The following is a 27389-nucleotide window of genomic DNA, read 5'->3' as shown; positions in this document are numbered from 1 at the left end:
GTGTTATTGACTTGTTAATTGTTTAGTCCATGTGTAACTCTGTGTTGTCTGTTCACACTGCTATGCTTTATCTTGGCCAGGTCGCAGTTGCAAATGAGAACTTGTTCTCAACTAGCCTACCTGGTTAAATAAAGGTGAAATAAAAAGAATAAAAACACTATCATGAATCTAGAAAATACGTTTTGTGGGTCATAGTGCAGTATTTATTTAGTTTAAAACAAAAACTTTGTTGTTTGCTAGCATGTTTTTCACAAAGGCTTCAGCCGTGTTGCCAAGGCTACTGTTGCCTAGCAACACTTAACTCGGAGGGAGAGAACATCTTCATTGCTTGACAAATTCCCATGATCTGTGAATCTGTTTTGGACCAAACAGCTAGCGCTAAGATTTCTAATGCTCACTAGTAGAGCTCTGCTACCCGATCCGAGCTCGACGGGCCCCAACATTATACATCGGGCTAGGGTACAGGTAGGGCTCGAGTATCACTAAATTGATCACTAACATTTTGCTCTTCTGCACAGCACACTCATATCTGACTAAGATCACAACATGGTGTCAGAAGTGCATTCAACCTCGTCAAAAATATAAAGCAGGAGAGATTTATTAAACAAAAAAATAATAATGTTCCTTGAGTTTTGTCGGAATTTAGAGGGATGAGAAGTAGCCAACAGCTCTCTCACATCTCTTCATTGAGCAGAGCATCCCAAGCGAAGCTGTTGTTATGGAAACCTACACACTTGTGAGCCACCATGAGCAGAGTGTATGCAGAGTGGACTGCTTGCATGCAGGGAGAAATCGAGACAGAGAGGAGCAGCTAATGGATTTATTAGTGGAGGAAGTTATTTCTGATTTTGGGTTTCAGGCAGGGCCGGGCCTTAAATTTGGCAGAAGCAATTGGGCCTGGGTAGGCAGCCTGCTCTCGTAGACTCGACATAACATAGTAAATGTATATCTGAGACACTGAAATTAGTATGATATGTTACGTCTGGTATGGTTACATAAGACATAAGGTTACTTAAGGCAAAAACGAAAGGGGGTGGTGGGTCAGGGTGGATGGGTAGCCGTGTTATGCAGATGTCGAGCGTGTGTTCAAATCTCATCACGGACTTTAGTATTTTAGATAATTAGCAACTTATCAACGACTTACTGCTTTTTAGCTACTTTGCAGCTACTTAGCATGTTAGCTAACCCTTCCCTAACCTTAACCATTTAACCTAACTAATAACCTTAACTAGCTAACATTAGCCACAACAGATTGGAATTCGTAACATAAAATACGTTGAGCAAATTCAGAACATAACTTTTGAAAATTCATAAAAAAATTCATATGAATTCTAATTTGTAACATCACATGAAATGTATGATGGACATCCACAAATTAATACCATAAGATTTGTAACATGTTATACTAATTGGAGTGCACACAACTACTGACCACAACCACAAAACTATTTACAACACAACCACTGAACCAAACAACGACTGACCACAATTACAAGGGATAAGCAATTGAAATAGTTTCACTATTCTAATCATTTATTTAAAGTGCAACTTTTTAAACTTCTTCCACTACCACAAAAATATTTTTACAGAGCTATAGCAAGCCCCACAACTTTGCTAGTTTATTACTCTTTGGACACTCTGTTAACTACCCTCCAGACGAGCTTCAATGCCATACAACTCTCCTTCCGTGGCCTCCAACTGCTCTTAAATACAAGTAAAACTAAATGCATGCTCTTCAACCAATCACTGCCCGCACCTGCCCGCCCGCCCAGCATCACTACTCTGGACGGTTCTGACTTAGAATATGTGGACAACTACAAATACCTAGGTGTCTGGTTAGACTGTAAACTCTCCTTCCAGACTCACATCAAACATCTCCGATCCAAAATTAAATCTAGAATTGGTTTCCTATTTCGCAACAAAGCATCCTTCACTCATCCTGCCAAACATACCCTCGTAAAACTGACCATCCTACCGATCCTCGATTTCGGCTGTCATTTACAAAATAATGCACATCTACCATTCCAGTGTTTAATTGCTATATTGTATTTACTTCGCCACCATGGCCTATTTTTTGTCTTACCTCCCTTACCCTACCTCATTTACACACACTGTATATAGACTTGTTTTTCTACTGTATTATTGACTGTATGTTTGTTTACTCCATGTATAACTCTGTGTTGTTGTATGTGTCGAACTGCTTTGCTTTATCTTGGCCAGGTCGCAGTTGTAAATGAGAACTTGTTCTCAACTTGCCTACCTGGTTAAATAAAGGTTAAATAAAAAAATATAAAAAATTATGTGATTGGTGATTCATTTACATTTATCCCTAATTTTAAGGTCAAACTTATTATGTGAACTGAACACTCGTTTTAATATTACTACTCCTTTTTAATTTTTTATTCAAAAGAAACATCTAATAGTCAAATCATAGAGTAAAAGCAGGTGAGCTGGTTCTACTCTTTTTGGGCGTTTTGTGGTGGAAAACTGTGAATGGAGCATAACAAGTCAACTGTTTTACCCATAGATAGGCTAGAAATGTAAACTTGCAAGGGAATTTATGGTTATTTAAGATTAAATCATCAACCCTGATATGGTCAACACAATTTTTGTTTTGTTAGCAAATTAGACTACCCAAAATGCACTATTTTGGTGCATTGACCCAATTGATGTGTAGGATTGCTGAGAGTTTAGATTTGAACTAGGCCTACAAATAAGCTAAACCTTTGATAATGATTTTCATTATCAAATAAATTGTTTTGAAAACGAGTTACACACAAACTCTGACGCATCATTTCGAATTACATAGTAATAAGTAAGTAATTATATGCACACAGCTGCCACATATGAGATACAGCTTTTTTAAGATAGTGCATTTTCTATTTATAACCAAACGAGAATATATTTAATACAATTACTTTAGCCACTGTAAAATCAAGCAAATCCATTTGTATATAGAAGGCTAGTAGATAATGACAATGATAATTACAAGGATGGTGATGATGATGCTGTTGTTATAATGTATTATCAAACCCACAAAGATCAATTGATTATGGAGCCATCGATATAATGTCTTTACAATTTGAGTAGAAGGTGTAACTGTAGCTTGTAGCCTAATAGTGCAATACATAAATAAGACAAAAAGAAACCTAATGAGTAATAAAAGTATACTAAATAAAATATACATTTAAACATGTAGCCTACGAGGGACTGTAGCTAAATTAGCAACAGATAACATGAAAGTCTGCGACCACTGATTCTCCAGGTGGATTTTGTGTAACGCACAGCCTTAGCTTCCTTCTCCAGCGCGCAAGCGGGTGATCGATACAGAGAGAGAGAGAGAGAGAGAGAGAGAGAGAGAGAGAGATGGAATAAAACAATGCGCTCAGCTAGGCCATGGCACATGAGTTCCTAAATCATGAATTCCAGTCAGGTGTTCAACCGTACCGGTCCTTGCATTGCGCAACCTTTCGAGAACGGGACGGATGACAATCACATCTTCGACCTCGGTGGATGCCTCTTTTTGTCCATGATGCCATTTGATACTGAAGTAAATGTGCTAATTTGTGTGTTCTTGATGCTCACCATCCTCTCTTTGGCTCTTAACGGATTCACTTTGTTGGGACTTGGACGCTCAGAGGACCTGTCTTGGGAGCCACGCTATGCCCTGTTGAAGAACTTGATTCTGAGTGACATTGTGCAAACCATCAATTTGGGCCCGTTTGTGACTCACTGCTTATGGCAGAGAAGGACAATGAACTTCGACACCTGGTGCCTCATCCAGTATTTCACAGGCAGCACCTGTATCTTCTGCACACTCATCACCATCACCTGCATGGCCATTGAGCGATACCTGTATGTGTGCCATGCCATCCACTACCTGTCCATCCTCACCCCACTGCGCCTTCGCCTCACTATCAGCCTCACCTGGGTCTTGTCCATCAGCGTTGGCTGCATTAACATCACCCTACTACACCTGGGGGAGGGGGGATATGGCACAGCAACCTCTGGACTCATATGTGAGCCTGACACAGTGGAACGCCACATGGGTTTCCCCAGGGCAGCGGCTATCACCCGCAAGCTGGTGGGCTTCATCATCACCCTGCTCTGCCTCCTCAGCTACTTCTTTGCCTATGTGCGGATGTACCAGGACGCCCGCAACGCTGTGGTGCCCTTCAACACGGTGAACACGCGGGCGCGCAACACTGTGCTTTTCTACTGTGGGATGCTGTTCTTGCAGCTGCTCCCTATGTTCCTCAAGATCACCTCAGATGCTCTGTGGGAGCTGGAGGGCACAGGGGCCATGATGGCTCCCCTGACGACTCTCTCTGGGGCTGGGACCTCGCTGTCGGCCGGCACCCTGCACATTTCCCTCCTGGCTCTCATCCTGGTGCCTCCCTGCATCAACCCCCTCATCTATGGCCTCCGCAACTGGGAGGTGCGTCAGGCTTTGCCCAGACTCTTCTGGTGGAAGGGTGAACGCCCTGAGCTTGACATGGACAGGACTTGTGTCTCCCAGATATGGCAACCGAGGAGAGGTACGATGAGGAGCATTGAAGTTGGGAGGAGAGATAAAAACCTTGGAAGGAAATGTACAATGTTTATCAAGGATACATAGTAAGGATAAAGAGTACAGTAGGGACCAAAATGATTACCAAAATGATCACCGTTATTGGTGTATTGTTTGTGTAGTGTAAACTGAGGCACTTGATATTGTATTTTAATCATTTATTTTCATTGACAAGGTTCTCATTCTTTTGCTGTATGCTCTTTCAATATCTCATCATGAGTGGCTCTCAATAGTGTGGTAAGGTAACTAAATCAAAATGAAATCCTACTTAAGTCAAATCAATTGTTGTATCTGTACTTTACTATTTCTGACTACTTTTACTCCACTACATTCCTAACTAAAATATGTACCTTGTACTCCCATACATTTCCCTGACACCCAAAAGTTACCTTTCGATTGCTCAGGCAGGACAGAAATATGGTCCAATTCATGCACCTATCAATATAATGCGTTGTCATCCCTACTGCCCTTGATCTGGCGAACTCACTAAACACAAATACTGACTTCACAGGAGGTTGGTGGCACCTTCATTGGGGAGGACGGGCTTGTGGTAATGGCTGGAGCAGAATAAGTGCAATTGTATCAAATACATCAAACACATGGTTTCCATGTTTTTGGTGCCATTCCATGTGCTTCGTTCCAGCCAATATTATGAGCAGTACTCCCCTCAGCAGCCTCCAATGACTGACTTTGTAAATTATGTCTGAGTGTTGGAGTGTGCCACTGTCTGTCCCTAAATTAAAGAAACAAGATAATCATTCCGTCTGCTTTGCTTAAATAAGGAATTTGACGTATAGCATTTACTTTTTTGTTGTTGAAAGTTGAGTACTTTTTCCACCACTGAACTCAAGTACATGTAAAATCAGGTACTTTTAGACTTGAACTCTAATAGTATTTTACTGGGTACTTTCTATTAAAGTATCTTTACTTTTACTCAAGTATGACAATTTAGTACTTTTCCCACCACTTGCTCTCAGTCTTGCATTTGAAAATGTTTTCACTGTACTCAGGCAAAAAATGAAAGAAAGATGTTGTGCCTGTGTCCCCAGATTCTGTTACCTAAGCAGTGAGGATGAGACAATAACAGTGATGTGGGTACATGTTTAAAGTCCTAGATGCACGTTTTGTTGTATATTTTATTTAATGTTCTGAGAGTATGATTGTTTTCATTTTATTACAGGAGCAGCTGCTTTCTTGTCCAGGTATTTCATTTATTGATTTCTCTTTGTGGGATTTCCTGGATATAAATGGATAAAAACAGTCATAACATGTTCCATCAGCCTTGATACATACTCACTTGCTGTTTACACTTATTTTTGCTCAAATTACACAAGGTCAGGTGATTTTCAGATGATCACATCTGGATTATTCAAATTCAACATCCAATTTCCGTTTTTCTTTGAATAAAATTAAACATGTTTTTAAACTAATCTGTTGGCATAATTGGGAATAGATTTTATATATTTATATTCTATTTCAGTTTCATTGAAAGACCACATCATGAACCCATATTGTTTTATGCACTTCTGATTAACACACAATCTGTAGTATAAATGATTTGTTGTCAGGGTTTATTCATCAACTGATTGTCCTGCCACATTTTCAAGCATAATAATCTACTGCAGGGTTCATCAACTAGGTTTGGCCTCGGTCCAAATTTTTTTTTAGCTAATAGTCGGCGGGCCAGAACATAATTAGTAATTAGCACAATGAATTGGCCTACACTACAAATGAAACAAAATGTTAAACACATCGGATTAGTACATATATATAAACTCAGTGACAATAATATAATAATTTCGATCTGAATACGGTCATAAAAGCTCCATGTCTCTATTCAATTATTATCTTTGTCTATTTCTCTGTGCATTGATTGGTGGGGGAAACAGGTATACGTAGGCTACTGTATGCTACACCATTATTTTTAACGTCAACATTCGTTCAGAACAATTAGATTGATAGCAGGGTAAAATGTGCTCTCAAAAGTATCAAAAGAAAGGTGGACAATGAAAATCGAAGTTTCAGGGAAGGATGTACAGAGATATGTGTTCATCTTACCGTATTTTTCCAATGCCAAGCCAGTGTCTTATTTACAATGAAAATGACGGCGTTTGCGCATAATTAAATATCAGACGTCATTATGAATCTAAACATGGAACTTTAAAAGTGGCCTCCCGCTCCAGACAGAAGCGTTAACTGCAAGCTACACACATGGCTTTTTTTGGCTGACCAATTCTGTCACTTAAACGGGTTAAATCTGCAGTTATAAGGAAGAGGGGAAAGCTTGAGGCCTTTACGAGGAAGCTTGAGTTGTTTGATTTTCATTTGTTAGGCTATTGCACTTAAGCACAATGAAGAACGCCAGGCAGAGGGACCAGACAACTTCTCCACCGGATTTGATGACTACTGCATGCCCAAGGATATCATTGCGTTTGTACGTGATCAAATCAAATTTATTTATATAGCCCTTCGTACATCAGCTGATATCTCAAAGTGCTGTACAGAAACCCAGCCTAAAACTCCAAACAGCAAGCAATGCAGGTGTAGAAGCATGGTGGTTAGAAAAAACTCCCTAGAAAGACCAAAACCTAGGAAGAAACCTAGAGAGGAACCAGGCTATGTGGGGTGGCCAGTCCTCTTCTGGCTGTGCCGGGTGGAGATTATAACAGAACATGGCCAAGATGTTCAAATGTTCATAAATGACCAGCATGGTCGAATAATAATAAGACAGAACAGTTGAAACTGGAGCAGCAGCACGGCCAGGTGGACTGGGGACAGCAAGGAGTCATCATGTCAGGTAGTCCTGGGGCATGGTCCTAGGGCTCAGGTCCTCCTCCGAGAGAGAGAGAATTAGAGAACGTACACTTAGATTCACACAGGACACCGAATTGGACAGGAGAAGTACTCCAGATATAACAAACTGACCCAGCCACCCGACACATAAACTACTGCAGCATAAATACTGGAGGCTGAGACAGGAGGGGTCAGGAGACACTGTGGCCCCATCCGAGGACACCCCCGGACAGGTCCAAACAGGAAGGATATAACCCCACCCACTTTGCCAAAGCACAGCCCCCACACCACTAGAGGGATATCTTCAACCACCAACTTACCATCCTGAGACAAGGCTATAGCCCACAAAGATCTCCGCCATAGCACAACCCAAGGGGGGGCGCCAACCCAGACAGGATGACCACATCAGTGAATCAACCCACTCAGGTGACGCACCCCTTCCAGCGACGGCATGAGAGAGCCCCAGTAAGCCAGTGACTCAGCCCCTGTAATAGGGTTAGAGGCAGAGAATCCCGTGATGCTTTCAAAGTCTGCCCAGGTGGATAATTATCCTCCCGTGCTAAGAAAACGATACCCTCGCTGAATGAGGCCGCAATTCAAAATGAGCTAATTGAATTCCAGACATCGAGCCATCTCAGGGGTGCACTCAGGAGTGCAGTGTCTTTGTTAGCGTTTTGGGTGGTATGCTCAGAGGAATACAGAACAAAGAGACGTGCATTTTATTTGCTAACAATGTTTGGATCGATTTACGCCTGCGAGTCCTAATTTTCCCATTTGAACGCAGTATAGATGAACGACAGGAACTTGCTTTCTCATAAATCAATCGAGGACTGCCTATGTTTCAAAATCACATCCATCTCACGCGACATCCACAAGATCGTGTCCAAGGGGAAATGTAACAAACTTAGTGGCCTATATGACTGTAATTAGTAAATACTAACATTATGAGTGCTTATCCAGAGATATTTAGGCCTCAAATTGACAGTATTTTCTGTTTGTTCTGTCATTACAGGAACAAGCTATCCCAATACAGATGTCACGCCCTGATCTGTTTCACCTGTTCCTGTGATTGTCTCCACCCCCTCCAGGTGTCAGTTATTTCCCCCAGTGTATTTAACCCGGTGTTCCCTGTCTCTCTGTGTCAGTTGGTGTTGTATGTCAGTCAAGTTAACAGTGTGTTTTTCACGTACTCCTTTGCTATTCTATTTTTTTTATAGTTCTCCTGGTTCTGACCCCCACCTGACTCTGGACTACCTGCCTGCCTGATCATCCTGCCTGCCCTTCGGTACCTATTGGATTCTGATCTGGTTTTGACTTTTTTCCTGTCCTTGACTTTTCTCTTGCCTGCCCCTTTGGATAAATAAACATTCTAAGACTCCTACCATCTGCCTCCTGTGTGTGCATCTGGGTCTCCTCTTGTGCCTTGATACAGACATCTGCTTTTTTTCTTTAATTGATTGTTTTATGTAGGATGCTGCGTTTCTGGCCAGTTGCAATTGTAAATAAGCCTAATAAAAAAATCCCACTTATATTAGTAATTTTTAAAAATGTATTGTGAAAGATGCTGTTACGCCTCAGCCTACCTCAGCCTGTTAAGTTATTTTATAAAGGTCTAGGTTCGGAAGAAAGACTCCAATTAAGCCCTCTTGTTATTTGTAAAGTCAAGATTATTGTTGAAATGAATTACTCGACTGATGTAGGCTTTCTCCATCTGTTGCTGTGCAACACTTGCATAGCAAGTTAGCTATATTTTCAGCACCAGGCTCTGTTCACCTCCTATGGATTGCTCTGCAGTTGCAGGTGTACGCTACAGCACCACAATATGCTCCATTGCATGCTTTAATAGTCTCCTGCATTCTCTCTCCTTGTGAATGAACTGTTATGGTGCGGTTCAATTTGATGCATTTCACCTTTGACTTGTCTAAATTACTAGTTAGCCTCTTTTTCTCCATTCAATTAAATTACTTTTCCTCATTTAGGGTCATGAACCAAACTTCAAAATGTGGACACTGATGTGTTGTGGAATGTGTGTGTAGTTTTTGTATACAAATATGTTGTGAGCCATTTTGACCCGGAGGCTTTCATGTGTATAGATATTTGCACAGGTCCAAAATTAACAAGTGTCTTTGTATTTTGTTTTGACTGGTTCTGGTTGCACTTTTATAATGATGTTTGTGTGAAAAGGAGCTTTCCCAAGCTTCTCCTTCTCTGTGCGAGCACAGCAGATCTCTGACACAAACACTCAAAGAGCTCCAAACAGAAAATGCTTGTTTGTGAGAAAGGAAATATGTTTAACAAATAGTTCTTAAATATAGAGTTTTTTAAATAAAATGTTCTTGTATTTCTTTCTAAATAAAGTTTTGGATGTTTTTACTTCCTCCTTTACTGTCTTGAGTATGTTTTAAACTGTGCGAGTCAATCTGACCCATACCACAATGGACGTAAAATTGTTTTCAGCGAAGTACAAGGGTTAAGGTAAAATGTAACTTTAGCATTATTTAGGTAGTGTAACTTCCTTATTGGGAAATCGCATTTGGGAGTTTTTGCATCTCGGTTCCGATACTTTAAAAAAAAAAAATTGCATGAAGAAAATAATAAATAATATTGCTGGTGGGCCGGATTTGTCCCGCGGGTGGCCAGAACCCTGATTTGAACCCTAATTTGCAAGATGTATTGTGGGGCCGCAGGTATGCTCTTGGTTAGAGCGTTGGGGCAAAAACTGAAAGGTTGCTAGATCGAATACCCAAGCTGAAAAGGTGAAGATCTGTCGTTCTTCCCCTGAACAAGGCAGTTAACTCACTGTTCCTCGGCCGTCATTGTAAATAAGAATGTGTTCTTAACTGACTTGCCTTGTTAATGTTTTTTAAATTATTTTCATGCAGATGAGAGTGTCAGTGGATATTGCATGATAATTTATCATTGTCTATTTACAAATGGGCTGTAGTGGTTCTCATTGCAATCACTGGTAGAATTTAGGAATAATTTGACCTGCTGCTTTATTACAAATGTCCTCTCTTCTTCTGCAGAGCCATTGAAACTCTCTTGGACCCCCTAGTGTTACATGCCCGTTATCGCATAAACATGGACACTGCTCCACCAACAACTATGCCCAAATGCTAAAACAGTCATTCCAGCTGGATCAACTGGAGGGATGTGATAACCTCGGGGCGAGAGAAGTGCAGTTTGAATATCAGGGCTGAAGGGAAAAAATATGGTGGGAGTGAGCCAGCAACCAGAGGGTTAAAACGATTAATTTTGAAATATATATGTTTTACCAAGTTATACTTCATAAAAGGCACTAAATTGGTGGGAAGACCATGCTGGCATCAAAATCTGAGTGTGTGTGCGTGTCGTATGTGTGTTTAGCCTAGTCTCATAGACTAGATATAACACAGTAGACATACATCCACATTAAACATAAATTATGTTTGGTATGGTTACATAAGCCAGAAGATTACTTATGGCAAAAAAAACGAAAGACGGGTGGTTGGTTGTGCTAGGTGGATGGGTGGGCATATAACAAATGTCTAGCCACCTGGGTAAATGGGTGGGCATATAATGCGAACGTCTAGCAACCCAAAGGTTGCATGTTTGACTCTCATTATGGACAACTTTATTATTTTAGCTAACTAGCATGTTAGCTAACCCTTCCCCGAAACCTAACCTTAACATAAAGATGCCGACACCGACAATGATGTTATACGAATAACAACAATAAAGCACAAGTATAATTGAAATGTCTATCAACATGATCTTCTTAGTAGATTTCTATAATGTAGTGTTGTAAATTAACTGCAGTCAGGTGCAAAATGATTGGCAACACTGATAAAGATGAGCAAAAAAAACGTAATAAAATAAATAATACAAATACTGAGCTATAATGCATGCTCCAAATGATATATATTTGTATTCTATTATTTTATACTTACACAACTGTTTACAACACTCTGGCACCCTCACCTTGCGAGATTAATGGCACTGAGCCTTTTTCTAAAATGTTTCATGAGATTGAAGAATACATTGGAATACTTAGACCATTCCTCCTTTCAGAACCTTTCCAGGTCCTTGATATCCTTTGTCCGCTGATATTGATTGTCCCCTTCAATTCAAACCACAGGTTTTCAATGGGGTTCAGGTCCGGAGACTGTTGATGTTGATTTTGTGGTCAATGAACCATTTCTTTGTGAATTTTGATGTGTGCTTAGGGCCAAAAGTTCTATTTTCATGTCATCTGACCATAGTATTAGTTCCAATTCAAGCACCAAGGCCGTGTAGCTAACTCTAGGCATTTCCATTTCTTAGTTTCTCTCAATAAAGTTATTTTTTTCTGGTAACACTTCCAAATTGGCATGGAGGTGGTGTCTAATTGTAGATTTGGAGACTTAGTGACCCGAAGATGAGACCAAGTTTTATAATTCTCCAGCTTTGGCCCTTAGATTTGTCTTTGCCTCCGGAACCCTCATGCATCCAATACCACGCAAGTTTACCACTGTTCCAGTAATTCTTCCCTTAATAGTGGTCAGTGGTATATCTGTTTTTTGAGCATTTTTTTGTACCCATTGCCTGATTTATGAAGGTCAACACCCATTTGTCTCTTTTAGTTTGTAAGTTCTTTGCCACATGTCAAAGGGATTTTACATGTGTTTTACCTCATTTTTATACCCCACAATACAGTTCCTTATACTGGGATTAATTTTAAAAGTAGAATGTTAATGCAGATTTAATTAACTTGTTTTTATTTATAATAATCTTTAGGGGTGCCAATAATTTTGACACCTATCTTTTTGACATTTATTTTTTCACTTAATGATATTCGCCCCTTTTTTTTCAATTTTCGCCTAAAATGCCATACCCAAATCTAACTGCCTGTAGCTCAGGCTCTGAAGAAAGGCTATGCATATTCTTGGCACCATTTGAAAGGAAACACTTTGAAGTTTATGTAAATGTGAAAGGAATTTTGTAGAATATAACACAATAGATCTGCTAAAAGATGATACAAAGAAACAACCAACCATTCTTTTGTATTTTTTTGCAAGAGAAAGGCCATAAGGTATTATTCCAGCCCAGGTGCAATTTAGAATTTGGCCACTAGATGCCATCAATGTATGTGAAAAGCTTTAGACTGATCCAATGAACTATTGTATTTCTGTTCAAAGTGTTGTATCAAGACTGCCCAAATGTTCCTAATTTGTTTATGAATAACTTTTCATGTTCAAAATTGTGCACTCTCCTCTAACAATAGCATGGTATTCTTTCACTGTAATAGCTACTGTAAATTGGGCAGTGCAGTTAGATTATCAAGAATTTAAGCTTTCTGCCCATATCAGATATGTCTATATCCTGGGATTTCGTCTTGTTACTTACAACCTCATGCTAATCACATTAGCCTACGTTAGCTCAACCGTCCCTTGGCAGGGACACTGATCCCAAATAAGTTTTAATCTCTTTCTCTGAGCAATAATTGTATAGGTATAAATATAATTGAATTTTTTTTTGCAGACAATATAGCTCAGTACTTTTGGCTCATCTTTATCAAGGTTTCCAATAATTTTGGACCTGACTGTATGTTATGAAAATGAGTGAGCTGATGGCAGGCATTACAATATAGCTTTATTGTTCATCAAAATGGAAATCTGTATTTTTTGTGTATATTGTGCGATTCCCAAAACACCATGGTCTCAGGGCATTTCATGTTATTATGTACATAAATCCAAGACACTCCATTTAGTATAATATGTTACGTTTTGTATGGTATTTATTCATTTGGGTATGTCCATCATCCATTTTGTATGATTTATTACAAATAACAATTCGTATGATTTGTTACAAATAACAATTCGTATGACTTGTTACGAATTGCAATTTGTTCAATATGTTATGAAATTGTAATTCATACATTACATTACGGATTTAAAAAATGTACAATATGCTACGAATTACAATTAGTTGTGGCTAAAGTTAGCTATGTGGCTAGGTGGCTAATGCTAAAGTTAGCTAGCTCTAGGGGGTAAGGTTAGGAGTTAGCTAAAAGTGTACTGGCTAAATAGGCATTAAAACCACTTAAGGAGGTTTTAATGCCGTGACGGTTGTTGCTCAATATGCGATAATGTGACTAGAAAATGTTGTATACAACAGCCAACTTTCTGGGACATAGACATGTCTTAATTGGGCAAAAAGCTTAAATTGTTGTTAATCTAACTGTAGTGTCCATTTTACAGTAGTTATTACAGAAATAAAATACCAGGCTATTGTTTGAGGATAGTTCACAACAACAAAACACTTTAATCACGGCAACTGGTTTGATACATTCACCTCTGAAGGTAAATAATGTACTTATATTCAGTAATCTTGCTCTGATTTGTCATCCTGAGGGTCCCAGAGATAAAATACATTTTTATATTCAGATGTAGGAACTGGGTTCTACAGTTTAACCCGAACTGCTGTCTCTGGCTCCACACCCACCCTGCCCGGCCATCTAGATGTTTATTTTCTGTAGGGAAGCTAATGATACATCATGAAGGACATTCCTGGGAGTGTGTAAACTTACATTTTTTATTACCATAGCATTTTTGTATGTTCTCTATAGTTATGTACTTGAAAATGTATACATTTACCAATTCTGCAAATTTGGACATACTCCTGGCAGATTTGACGCTTCACTGGTTCAGTCTGAAACTTTGCACAAACACTGCTGCCATCTTGTGGACAACATCTAAAATACACATTGAATCCTATCTTATTGTATGTCCTTTCTCTTGCATTTCAAAGATGATGGAAGAAATTAAAACAGAAAACGGCTGTTTTTTTGTTTGTTTTATCTTTTACCAGATCTAATGTGTTATATTTTCCTACATCATTTCAGATTTCCACAAACTTCAAAGTGTTTCATTTCAAATGGTATCAAAAATATGCATATCCTTGCTTCAGGTCCTGAGCTACAGGCAGTTAGATTTGGGTATGTCATTGTAGGCGTAGTTTTTTTTAAAAGAGTTATTATTACCCGTTTAGCCAGTACCATTGCATTAGCCTTGTGAGCCAGCCTCTGTAGTCTCAAACTGGCTCACATAAAGCTGGCCAAACAAAGACTCGGCTAACATTTGACAATGAACTTAAGACTTGCCTTGATTTAATGCTATAGTCATTTAAGAACAATGTGAGAAATGAGAGCCAAGACAAGAACAGACCCCAGGTCATTTCAGATCTGCTTCATCTGCCTATACAGTGTATAAGCCAGGGGCTGTATTGTGTTGTTACCATTGGTGATCTAATTCATCTACTGAAGCCATAAAGTAAGTTAATAGTGGATTCTCAATCACTATTATCAGGATATGTTAGAAGTTGAAGTGATAACGTCAGGAGCACTATGACAACATGTAAAAAAGATAAGATGAATACATTAGAAATCTAAATGTACATTGACAGCTGCAATTGTTAGCTACAATGTAACCATTTGTAAGGCATTCTCACTGTGTCTGTTTTCCTTGTCATTCATTTCCTTGTACGATCAGGTGATAGTGTGGTCACTGCTCACAGAGGGTGTTTTCACATATACTGTAGTCCTCTTTAAAATAATCAATCTCAGAACAAATAGAAGAATCATAACTGCATATGAAATAATGCTGTTATTGAAAATTGTACTCCCAATGTAGGCTACTGCCCCTTTAAGAGCAAGAGTTGACGTTGCACCCTTTGTTGTGATTCTCACCAAATATGCTGTTGTCTTCTCACACTATTCGAACCCCACAATCAATAAACAGCGTATGAAGCTCTCATAGCCTATAGATCACATATTGCAAACAAGTAATCATGAACTAAAGTGCCGCATATATTTTGGAATATCTGCTCATCCTTGACAATCACTAATCAACAGCCAAAAAGAGCACATCATCATTTGATCTCTTTTGTGGCACCAATGTGAGGGGTTATGGCAAAGGAAAAGGTGTTGCAGTAGTCTAGTGTGGTGCAGGCAGAGTACGAATTACATTGAGTATACAAAACATGAAGAACACCTGCTCTTTCCATTACATAGTCTAACCAGGTGAAAGCTATTATCTCTTATTGATGTCACTTGCTAAATCCACTTCAATCATTGTAGATGAAGGGGAGGAGACAGATTAAAGAAGGATTTTTAAACCTTGAGACAATTGAGACATGGATTGTGTATGTGTGCCATTCAGAGGGAGAATGGGCAATGGTATGGTAGTAGGTGCCAGGCGCACCGGTTTGTGTCAAGAACTGCAAAGCTGCTGGGTTTCTCACACTCAACAGTTTCCCGTGTGTATCAAGACTGGTCCACCACCCAAACTGCATTGGAGTCAACATTGGAGTCAACATGGGCCAGCATCCCTGTGGAATGCTTTAGACACCTTGTAGACTCCATACCCTGATGTATTGAGGCTGTTCTGAGGGCAGAAGAATGGGTGGGGTGCAACTCAAAGAGACCTCCACAACGTTTGACTTTTGTTGCCTTTAGAGGAGCTCATGTCTAAATTTAGGAACCTAACTCTCCCGTAATTCACACTCTGGGTACGGGAACAATGACAAGTGAATCTGAGGAGCTTTGTGTTCACATTGCCCTAAAAAGGGGAACCGAACCGACTCGGAACCGAACTGGTGGTCTCACTTCGGTTCGCTTCGGGGGCTCTTTTGAGTAGTCAGAGTTCCTTTGGAGTGGTCACACTGCACAAAAAATTAAGAGAACTGCGCTGAGTTCACACAAATTGGCTGAAAGGGACCAAGTATGATGGAAATGCCAGGATGGAAAACATTTGAGCTATGAGTAACAACAAGCTAAACAGGTTTGCACAAATGTACAAATGCTTTGTTATAGTCTCTGTACTTTCATGCGTGCATGTTTCCACAGGGACCTTACTGGTAATGCTTCCTCTGTTAGGTTACCTATCAGTTTACAGTAAACTCTTATCACAGCACAATAGAGGAACTCCTTATCAGGCCATTACAAGGATTTATTTCTCTTTGACTTGACTTATGGGTAGCAACTCAAAAAGGAATGAGGAAGTATCCAAGAATTACAGAAGGGGACATTTTTATTTAACTACGTACACACGGAGTCAGTCATTCATTGTTGCTGTGGTAAAGGAACTAGGAAGGACAAATCTGTTCAGGTGAGTTTTTTTATAGTTCATCTGAAAGTAAAGCTTTCTATCATCAAGTAAGATGTCATTCTAATCTACCATTTCTCATTGATAGGTGGGAATTATGTGTAGGCCATTGTGTGTCTGTGAGCGTGCAGTTAATGCACAGTATCAAAACAAGAAAAGCTTTTAATTCTAGATCATTGTTTTTCTTGTTAGTCTAGGAGATTGAATGGCGACTGAATCGAACTCTGGTCAAGGCATCAGAGAATATGCAGATTTTGCAACAGATACGTCTGGAGCCAGCTGCTCTGAGAACAGCCTGGAGTTCATCTGTGAGTTACGCCCAGGTAAGGGCCTCCAGGCTGGGGAGAGGCAAGAGAAAGTCCTGGTAGTGGCGAGGCTACCAGCACAATGCAGTGTACATCAGCTACGTCTTCGTATCTGCATGCAAACTCAAGAGCTGAACTGCCATCCCGATCCATTAAGCCTGTTGGACCCTGAAAAGTTCATACTTCTTTACCCCAAGGGAGAGGACTGGTATGAGATCTTTGACGACTGCCAGGTTCTCCGGACTCTGGATGTACCATGGTCACGTGACTCCCGGGGACGGCAGGTAGCTTGCATAGTGGTGTCGCCTCAGCCAGATGACACAGAGGAGAGGCAGAGCCACCACCGTACCCTGGTCAACCTGATTGGCCATGACCTGGATACAGTAGCAGCAAATAGGCTCGGCGAGCTCAGCTTCACACGCAGGAAGCTGGCTTCTCCCCGCCAGGAAGAGTTAAGAAGGCGGGATGCCAGGGCCTATGCAACAGAGCCATGGACCACCTCAGCCCCCTTCCCAAAAGTCCAGGAGGAACAGGTCAGCCGAAAGATATCAGTCACCATGCATCACAATGACGTGTGCTTCAGTGTAAAGGTGGATTTTAATATAACACCTGAAGGTCTCATAAAGGTCTTCCGAGAAATCATGGTAGACCATGCTCTGGAATGTGAGTCTGGTGACATGGTTCTCAAGGTCTGTGGCAGGGAGGAGTTTCTCTCTGGAGACTTCCCTTTCTCTGACTCCCTGTGGGTACGGCAGTGTCTGAAGTCCATGCAGGCGCTTCATCTGTCTGTGGTCCCCATGGCGCAGCTTGATGAGGACACTGTGAGGGCCGAAGACTGGCCCCTTGTGGACAGCTTCACTGGGCTTTCCAGCTCCCATGAGGAGCTGGCCCTGGAGGGAAAGGATGTGGACGACATCCTCATGATTTCACTCTGGGACTGCAACCGCAAGTTCAGAGTGAAGCTCCTGGGCTTCGACATACCCCAACCCCCTGGCAAGCCTCCTCAGTTCATCCACGTGGAGGCCTCTATCCTCTACGGGAGCAAGGTAGTAACCTCTGTTTTTTCCACACCCAAGGCCTTTGCTGATGAAGTTCTGTGGAACGAGTGGTTGGAGTTTGATATCCTCCTCAGGGATCTTCCCCGTGGAGCTAAGCTGGGCCTGACCATCAATGCTTGCACCCATGATAGCGCCGCAACAAAGGAATTCAAGGCCCCAGCCTCTGGTCTTAAAGCTCCAGACTACCAGAGAGGGAAGGGAAAGCTGCTGTACTTTGTGAATCTCCTTCTGATAGACCACAGGTCCGTCCTTAGCCAAGGGCCACACACCCTTCACATGTGGGCCTATCCCGAGCTGGAGGAAGAGGCTTTTACCTATAAGGCGGATAAGCTTTCCTCTGCCACCAACCCAGACGTGGCAGAATCCATGGCTATCACCTTCCTCCTGGACCGCTACAGTTTCCCTGTGGTTCTCCCTCACAGCACAACCTCCCCTGGATCCTGCTCCCCTCTTGATCAGTCTTTCTCCTCATCCTCACCCAACCCCAACTCCAGCTTATCTGATAAAAGCCTGTCTCCCATCGCGAGCGACACGTTTGCCAGATCCTCCTCGTCCCCAGTGACCACAGACAGGGCCCGTCTGAGGAGGTTCAGGGAGGAGAGTGTCCAGTATGCCTCCAACCTCCCCCAGTTCCTGCGCAGCGTAGACTGGCTAAGACCCAGCTCTGTGCAGGATGTCCACTGGCTGCTGAGTCACTGGGAACCCACAGACCTGGATGTCTCCGTGGCCCTGGAGCTGCTCAGTGTGGACTTTGCTGATGAGAGGGTCAGGAAGCTGGCTGTCCAGAGACTGGAGAGCTTGTCTAATGATGAGATGCTGAAGTATCTGCTGCAGCTGGTGCAGGTACGTTGAATAGGGGACAAACATGTAATAGATGGAATCAAATGATTGATTTGTCCTTCTGTACATTGAAAAAAACGATTTGAAATAAGTCTTTAATTATAGGATATTTATGGGTAACATGTTATTTTACAGCCTGGTTATTACCTGGTATTTCTTAGAACTGGACAATTGTATTGTAAGCAAACATTTCTCTGTTAAGTCTACATCCATTGTATTTGGTGCATGTAACATAACATTTTGTTTGGTAGAATACAAAGGAGTAACACTTGTTACCAAGAAGTCACTAATTCATGTTGCCCAGCAAACATTGACATAGTTTTCACTGTGCACACTGGGATGTTTGTTTACAGTATTGTGTTATTATTTCTCTCTTTTCATAGACTCTCAAAGTGGAGCCTTACCATGACAGCTTCCTGGCTAGATTCCTCATCCAAAGAGCTCTCAGAGTATGTAACCTGTGTGTGGACTTCTATGTTTTAGTTTCCAAGGAATTGATTGACTGTGATTTATTGGGGTCACGGGAGTGAACCTGTACCCTGCTATGCTTGTAATGCATAAATAACATACATTAGCTATAGTAAGATATACTTCAATGAACTTTCCTCTGGCGTACAGAGCAAGAGGATTGGCCACTTCTTCTTCTGGTACCTGCGCAGTGAGGTGGAGGGCTGCCCGTTCTTCCGTCAGCGTATGGCTGTGGTGCTAGAGGCCTACCTGCTGGGCTGTGGCCAGGCCATGCTGAGCAGTTTCATCAGCCAGGTGCAGGCTGTGGAGGCACTACATGAGGTGGCCAGTGTGGTCAAGAGACTCTACCCTGACAAGACGGACCTCCCATCCACAGGTGGGGTTCTGGCCTGGCTCACCTGGGATGTAGAACATAGAACATGTCATAGAATATAAATAGAACAAATTCCATTGCGTCAGAGTGGAAGAAATATATTGCTGTGAACATTGAAATGGTCATACACTTGCCTTTGGAGTGTTATAAAATCAAATTTGATCGAATCATATAAAGCTGGTAACAGATTGTTTGTTCCCCAGCTGCCCAGAAGCTTCAGGAGCTCCTGAGGACATGTAATCTCCCATCAGACTTCCAAGTGCCCTTTGACCCACGCATCAGAGCAGGCAGAATCCTGGTAAGGTTAATTCAGTGTCTGTATGGCAGGAAGGGACATTTTAGCCAGAATGTGTTGTTGCTGTCAGGGTCACAAAAACAACTTACTGTGATTCTAAACCCCCCATGTATTTTACATTCTAACTTCAATGAGTTCTGAGGTGAAATTGAACTTGATTTATCTTCAAGGTCCCGAACAGTCATACTGATTTCCATGTAAAATATCCTTTTGAAGTACTTTTTCTCTCATGGCTCACTACCAGGAAGTTTGAAAAGACAGGCTGAGTGGGTGTGGAGCTTATATTCATGAGCTCGCATTGACTGACAGCTCTTTGAAACGCCTATGTCAAGAAACTTGGATATTGTGTAGTGAGCAATGTTGCAGTAAAATTATGTCATTCAAATGTGGTTATTAACAAAGCAACTCAAACAACATTGAAATTGCATCAATTGTGTAAAAAAAATGTATATCTTCAATTTGACATGTCTCTTGTGATGCGGTTTACAGCAGCAGTGATGGATATGTTGACATGACAACTGCGTTACATTTTGAAAGATCCTTCCCTCCTAATTTGTTCCATGCTGGCTAAAGACCTAGCTAGCCAGTAACTAGCAAACACTAGACACAAATCAAAAGGGAAACATAAGTATCTTTGCCATAGATGAAGTGTAACATTTTAATTATATTTGCTGACACCCTACAGTCAAATTTTGGCACCAGTAGAGTAGCTAACTAGCAATGTAAACGACGCCCCTCTGCAAACACACCTCCGATGTTGGCCTTCTCTGATGTTGGCCTTCTCCGGTGTTGGCCTTCTCTGATGTTGGCCTTCTCCGGTGTTGGCCTTCTCCGATGTTGGCCTTCTCCGGTGTTGGCCTTCTCTGATGTTGGCCTTCTCCGGTGTTGGCCTTCTCCGATGTTGGTTCATGAAAAACATGATTTTGACTGTACATGACCTTTAATAAATAGTGTTGTTGGTTGTCATTTCATATTATAATATGTTAACAGTCACTTCCCTCTGGCCAATCCCATTCCCAATCCTCCAATCCCCACAACTCTAGCTGGACAGGTGCAAGGTTATGGCCTCGAAGAAGAAGCCTCTGTGGCTTGAGTTTTCCTCCATGGACTCTCCATGCCCCTCTGGTCCCCCTGTAGGCATCATCTTCAAACAGGGGGATGACCTCCGACAGGACATGCTGGTGATTCAGGTGAGTAAAGACTAGCTCAATGATCGGTGGAAAATATGACATTTAAAAAGTGATTATATAACTTAAAACATATTTTTTATTTCATTGTTAGGTAATGTTTGATTATATTTGATTGATCAATTTGTATGATGTTTCCAGACACTGGTGGTGATGGATTCTATATGGCAGGAGAAATCACTGGATCTGAATCTTGTGCCCTATGGTTGCATCTCGACAGGATACAATATAGGTCATTAACAATTCAATATTCAGTCTCCAATTGAAAATGCGCTGTGTCACAATCATTGATAACCACTTATTTATCTGTTTTCAGGCATGATAGAGATTGTGAGAGATGCCGTCACCATTGCTGCCCTGCAGAGGATCCAAGGAGGTACAACAGGAGCCTTCAAGAACGATGCCCTGTTTGAGTGGCTCAGGGGGAAGTGTCCACTCCAAGAGATTGTAAATAACACATAAATATCACAATTTCTGCCCTAATTTCAATATGGATCAATAGCTATACCTCCTATCTCCACGAATCCCTTTTCAATCTTAGACATGATACAGTAGTTTATGAGAGACTGTACAGAAGTCATTTAGCTTTTGCCCAGTGACATTGTGACATTTTATGCTCATGCTTTTACAATTCCCTGACCTTCTCCCACCTAATCTCAGCACTATCAGGCTATGGAGAGGTTTGTTAACTCTTGTGCTGGATACTGCGTGGCCACGTATGTGATGGGGATAGGGGACCGCCACAATGACAACATCATGATTACAGACCAAGGTAAAAATGAGAATAGTATTTTACATTTCACTAACAGAAAAGAAGAATAGAAGAAACAGCATAAAAGAGTGTTATTTTGTCCCCCCAAAATGTGATGAATGCATTCTAGGTACTCGCACTCAAACCCTGAAAAGGAATACAAAGGAGGCAGAGATGCAAAAATAAACATAATTTAATACATGCTCGAAAGAATTGTCACGCCCTGGTCGAAATATATTATGTTTATTCTTCATTTATTCGGTCAGGCCAGGGTGTGACATGGGTTATTGTGGTGTGTTTTTGTCTTGGGGTTTTGTGGGATGTCTAGCGTTAGTCTATGGCTGCCTGAGGCGGTTCTTAATCAGAGTCAGGTGATTATCGTTGTCTCTGATTGGGAACCATATTTAGGCAGCCATATTCTTTGTGTGTTTCGTGGGTGATTGTCCTTAGTGTCCTTGTTCCTGTGTTAGTTTTCACTAGTATAGGCTGTTTCGGTTTTCGTTACGTTCATTACGTTCTTTGTTTTGTATTGATTCGTGTTTACGTTTGTTGATGAAACATGGATCGCAATCTACACGCTGCATTTTGGTCCGACTCTCTTTCGCCTACAGAAAACCGTTACAAGAATAACAAAAGGTGCAAAGCACAAAACAATTCTAAACAGAAAACAGCACATATTCCGGTTTATATGCCTTCATCAGTCCGTACCGCACTGATGAAGGCATAGAAGCCTAAACATATTTATTCTCCCACTGAGTGCAGACCGACCCATCACACATATGGATTGGGAAAGAATAGATGCATCCATTGGTTCAATATTCTCCAGTGTTTTTATTTCGTTTTAGCAGCCCTAGAGCCTAGTCCGGTACTGACAACCTAATTGAATCCAATGAATTGCACTATGCATGTTTTCATTTTGACAAATAACTTCCATTAACAAGAATCGTTAACATAAATTTGAAAAATGTACCAACATAAATAATTATAATGGTTCAAAAGATGTACATTTGTTGTTGATTTGTCATCAACCATTTGTGTGTTATGTGACTAATTAGTGCACCGATTAGATGTACTAACTGCAGTTAATTTTGCCAAGCTGCTCAAACATTCATAGTGGGCCTTAAGGGAACATGGTTGAGTAACACAGCACTAGATATACATCTTTGGTGACCTTTTCACTCATGTCAGGTTCACCTTTTCTGCATTATCTGTTTTTTGTTTGACAAAATCTATTTTGTGCTCAGTATTCAAAGACCAAAATAAAGATGAGCATTTGTATCTATTCTAAGCTGATTGAAGCATGTACATTTAGTTGCCAGTGGCAACTGTTTTTTATAAAACGTTTTACATGCAGTACCTGCAATGTAAAAAGAAAAATTCAAGGCAAGGTCATCAGTCTCAATGAAACAGCCTGTCCTTTTTAGGCTGGGTATCTGTAAAGCACTTTGTGACAACGACTGATTTAAAAAGCGCTTTATAAAATACATTTTGTTGATTGATTCACTGTCCTCTTGATATGGTGAGTGGAGTGTTGTAAATGTAAAGCATGTTTTTCTGCTCCAAAGGGAATCTGTTTCACATTGACTTTGGCCACATCCTGGGGAACACCAAACGGTTCCTGGGGGTTAGCAGGGAGAGGGTCCCCTTTGTCCTCACTCCTGACTTCCTCTACGTCATGGGCAGGATCAAAGGTCAACCCAGTCTCTACTTCCAGAAGTTCAGGGTAAGCGGCTTATCTGAAGCTCCTCACTTTCTTTTAAATGTGAAGACTAAATAACTGTTGGAGTTATTTATTATTTTGTCTAACCTTGTCTTCTGAGTTTGTGTATGTTTATGTGGTTGTGTCAAACGAGTGGTTATTCTCTCCCCACTTGCAGGACACATGTACCCAGGCCTACCTGTCCCTGCGCTCCCACTCTCGCCTGCTGGTGACCCTCTTCTCCCTCATGCTCTTGACGGGGATCCCTGAGCTCAGTGCTGCAGAGGACATGCGCTACCTCCGGGACGCACTGCAGGACGACAAGGGGGAGGACAACGCACGGGACCACTTCCACCAGCAGATAGCAAAGTGCGAGGAACTGGGCTGGACAGTTCAAGCCAACTGGTGGATCCACATGTTGGCTGGCATTAAGTAGAACCAACTTCCAGAAACCCATTTATGCATGAGATTCATGTGATTTTGTCATTTGTTTTTAAACCCAACAGAATCAGGTGTTACACAACAGACTGGCATTGACAGGATGAAGTACTCAAGTGTCAGGCCAAATTCAAATCCTGCATGAGGGAGGGTTGCTGTTGTCCACCTGTGCGATATGCTCCAGCTGACTAGAATAAATTGTGTTGATTTGAATAAATTGGTATGATAGCATGCGGACAATGTATTACTTCCTTAATGATATCTGATTTAAAATGATACAATGACTATGAGGTTAAAGTGCAGACTGTCAGCTTTAATATATCGGGGGAGCTGTTTAGAAATTACAGAACGTTTTGTACCTGGTACCCCCATTTTAGGGGACCAAATTATTGGAAAAATGTAACTTATGTGTTTTAAAGTAGTCTAAAGTTTAGTATTGGGTCCCGTATTCCCAGCACACAATGATTACATCAATCATGTGACTCTAAAAAGTTGTTGGGCGCATTTGCCGTTTGTTTTGGTTGTGTTTCAGATTATTTTATGCCCAATAGAAATGAATGGTAAATCATGTATTGTGTCATTTTGGAGTCACTTTTATTGTAAATAAGAATAGAATATGTTTCTGAACACTTCTACATTCATGTGGATGCTACCATGATTACAGATAATCCTGAATGAATCATGAATAATGATAAGGGAGAAAGTCATAGACACGCAAATAACATAGCCCCCCAAAATGCCTACCTCCCCTGTTATTGTAATGTTGAGAGGTTAGCATGTCTTGGGGGTTTGATATAAAATGCCGACCTCCCCTGTTATTGTAATGGTGAGAGGTTAGCATGTCTTGGGGGTTTGATATAAAATGCCGACCTCCCCTGTTATTGTAATGGTGAGAGGTTAGCATGTTTTGGGGGTTTGATATTTGTGTGTCTGTCTCACACAAATAACTTTCTCTCTCATCATTATTCACAATTAATTCACGACTCCGTAATCATGGTATACTGAACAAAAATATAAAAATTCAACAATATCAAAGATTTTACTCAGTTACAGTTCTTTTAAGGAAATAAGTCAATTGAAATAAACTAATTAGGCCCTAATCTATGGATTTCACATGACTATGCAGGGGTGCAGTCATGGGTGGAGCTGGGAGGGCATAGGCCCACTCACTTGGCAGCCAGGCATAGCCAATCAGAATTAGTTTTCACCACAAAAGGGCTTTATTATAGACAGAAATACTCCACAGGACCACAGCTCCCTCAGACGATCCCGTAGGTAAAGAAGCCAAATGTGGAGGTACTGGGCTTGCGTGGTTACACGTGGTCTACGGTTGTGATGCCGGTTGGACGTACTGCCAAATTCTCCAAAACAACAATGGAGTCAGCTTATGATAGAGAAATGAACATTCAATTATCTGGCAGTGGGCTCTGGTGGACATTCCTGCAGTGAGCATGCCAATTACACTCTCCCTCAAAACTTGAGACATCTGCGGCATTGTGTTGTGTGAAAAAACTGCATGTTTTAGAGTGGCCTTTTACTGTCCTCAGCACAAGGTGCACCTGTGTAATGATCATGCTGTTTAATCTGCTTGTTGATATGCCACACCTGTCAGGTGGATGGATAATCTTGTCAAAGGAGAGATGTTTACTAACAGGGATGTAAACAAATGTGTGCACAAAATTTAAGAGAAATAAGCTTCTTGTGCATATGGAACATTTCTGGGATCTTTTATTTCAGCTCATGGAACATGGGACCAACACTTTACATGTTGCATTTATATTTATATTCAGTGTAGAATCCACATGAATGTAGACGTGTTTAGACACATATTCTATTCTTATTTACAATAAAAGTGACTCCAGAATGACACAATATATTATGTACCATTCATTTCTGACTGTGAGTGTTTAGTAAAGAAAGTGACTAAAGGAAGTGAGAGATAGTGAGGTTATGCATGTATATTAGTACAGATATACAATGTAGTGTGTGTGAGGGGGCCTAATCTATTTGTGTACATGTTTGTCCGTCACTTGTATGTGTAGGCCTACTGTAGTGACAGGCAATATGGCAGCATGGCATCAGGATGCAGACAGGGATTGTTTCTCAGAAACCCTCATTTTGAGAGTTAATTAAAGCTGTGTGGGTGGAGCCTCACAGAGAGCCTGCATGTGATAGTAGGACTAGGGCACTTAGGGGTACAGTGGTGTAGTGAAGGGGGGCAGCATGGACATGCCTCCTCTACTCACTCTCCTCCTCCCTCTATTTGATGCTCTCTTTTAACGATCCTGGTCGCTTAGCTCGCTCCTTCATCGCCTTTTTCATCCATCTATCTGTCTCCTTTGAAACAATTTCCCACAAATACTAGTTTTTAGTTTTCCTCATCTCTTCCATGTTCTCTACTGTCCTTTTCTATATTGTCCCTCTCGTTAACTCTCCCCCCCTCTCCCTTTAGTGTAGTGTTTCTGTGTCACTGTGTCAGAGCTGCTTAGTGGTTTGACCTGGCACTGGCCCTGTTCTGGAGCACTGGGTGCGCCACCAGACAAAGCTCAGACAACACCTCCACCACTCTGCCTACTGCCTCAAGGGGTAAGTACATGTCTCTCTTCTAGGATGTCCAGTTCTAGCGAAATATGAAAATGGGGTTGTATTTAGTAATTGAAGTCTATGGGTGTCCATCCATGTAGAAGAGTAACAGTACGGGCAAGGAGGACTATATCCTCTCGCCATAGCACGTTGACAGAGTTACAGTGACCTGGATATTAAAACAGAGGTGCCGTTCATTAGATAGTTCAGTTTTAGGTCACCATTCAGGGGCTTTTCTCAGAACAATACCAGCGGTGTGCCAGCAAGAAATGTGTGTGAGTCACAGGGGTGGCACAGTGTGTGTTGCCATGGCATGCTGCGGCTTTGTGCAGGGTGTTGGACTCTGTACTGGGCATGAGGTGGCTGTCTGAGAGAAACTGAAGCTGGGTGTTGTTGTTTTAGAGTTGATTGCTTTCCTTGAATCAATACTCCTCCACTGTCTTCCTTACAAGGGTTTGTTTGTTTGATTATTTGATTACAGTCATGGCCTCTAGAGGATTCTCACATGGTGGTTATTGTGAGAGATTAACATTAAAGGTCTGATTATAACTATAGATATATGAAACGAATCAGAGTAACCAAGGCCGGGGTGTGTTTAATGAAGGTCATCTAAGGTCTCACATGGTGGTCACTGCTCCTTGTGAGAGATGGACAGGTATGATGGACAAGTTACGGAGGCCAAGTTCAAATTGATCTCCCTCCCTGTTTCACGAATCTATATCTATAGAGATATGAAACAAGGATAGAATGACGAGAGTCACGGTGCAATTACTCACTTTTCTAATGTATAACAACAGCATTTTGGTGCAAATCAAATAGTTTTTTTTAATGGACATAGAGTAACCGAAGTTACTTTTTTCTTTTCAATGATTAAATAGCACAGAACAGGATGTAGACCAATATACCG

The 27389-nt window shown here is 41.2% G+C and overlaps 2 protein-coding genes across 3 annotated transcripts; both read left to right on the top strand.

The window, feature by feature from the left end:
• Window positions 1-3418: 3418 nt before the first annotated feature.
• Window positions 3419-8480, top strand: LOC135559348 (olfactory receptor 5AN1). Its single transcript, XM_064993517.1, has 2 exons — window positions 3419-4538; window positions 8452-8480. The coding sequence occupies exons 1-2, from the start codon at window positions 3419-3421 to the stop codon at window positions 8478-8480; spliced, it is 1149 nt and encodes a 382-aa protein (XP_064849589.1).
• Window positions 8481-16227: 7747 nt separating this feature from the next.
• si:rp71-17i16.5 (phosphatidylinositol 4,5-bisphosphate 3-kinase catalytic subunit gamma isoform) lies at window positions 16228-25773 on the top strand. Of its 2 annotated transcripts, none has more exons than XM_064923010.1 (11): window positions 16228-16488; window positions 16683-18691; window positions 19072-19137; window positions 19307-19532; window positions 19733-19827; window positions 20868-21014; window positions 21153-21243; window positions 21328-21458; window positions 21672-21783; window positions 23328-23485; window positions 23640-25773. In XM_064923010.1, the coding sequence occupies exons 2-11, from the start codon at window positions 16691-16693 to the stop codon at window positions 23895-23897; spliced, it is 3285 nt and encodes a 1094-aa protein (XP_064779082.1). In that variant the 5' UTR covers window positions 16228-16488; window positions 16683-16690; the 3' UTR covers window positions 23898-25773. The 2 variants fall into 2 exon arrangements, with proteins under 2 accessions (XP_064779082.1, XP_064779081.1); XM_064923009.1 differs by having other exon boundaries at window positions 16678-18691.
• The last annotated feature ends 1616 nt before the right edge of the window (window positions 25774-27389 follow it).

The sequence above is a fragment of the Oncorhynchus masou genome, chromosome 18 (assembly GCF_036934945.1).
Source record: "Oncorhynchus masou masou isolate Uvic2021 chromosome 18, UVic_Omas_1.1, whole genome shotgun sequence".
Taxonomy (NCBI): Eukaryota; Metazoa; Chordata; class Actinopteri; order Salmoniformes; family Salmonidae; genus Oncorhynchus; species Oncorhynchus masou.
This window is presented reverse-complemented; position numbering and strand designations above follow the sequence as displayed.

Coding starts and splice junctions, on each gene's coding strand:
- LOC135559348 (XM_064993517.1), top strand. CDS start 3,419: ATGAATTCCAGTCAGGTGTTCAACCGTACCGGTCCTTGCATTGCGCAA. Junction 4,539..8,451: donor GATATGGCAACCGAGGAGAG/GTACGATGAGGA, acceptor CACCCCCTCCAG/GTGTCAGTTATTTCCCCCAG.
- si:rp71-17i16.5 (XM_064923010.1), top strand. CDS start 16,691: ATGGCGACTGAATCGAACTCTGGTCAAGGCATCAGAGAATATGCAGAT. Junction 21,244..21,327: donor CTCGACAGGATACAATATAG/GTCATTAACAAT, acceptor ATCTGTTTTCAG/GCATGATAGAGATTGTGAGA. Junction 21,459..21,671: donor AGTGTCCACTCCAAGAGATT/GTAAATAACACA, acceptor ACCTAATCTCAG/CACTATCAGGCTATGGAGAG.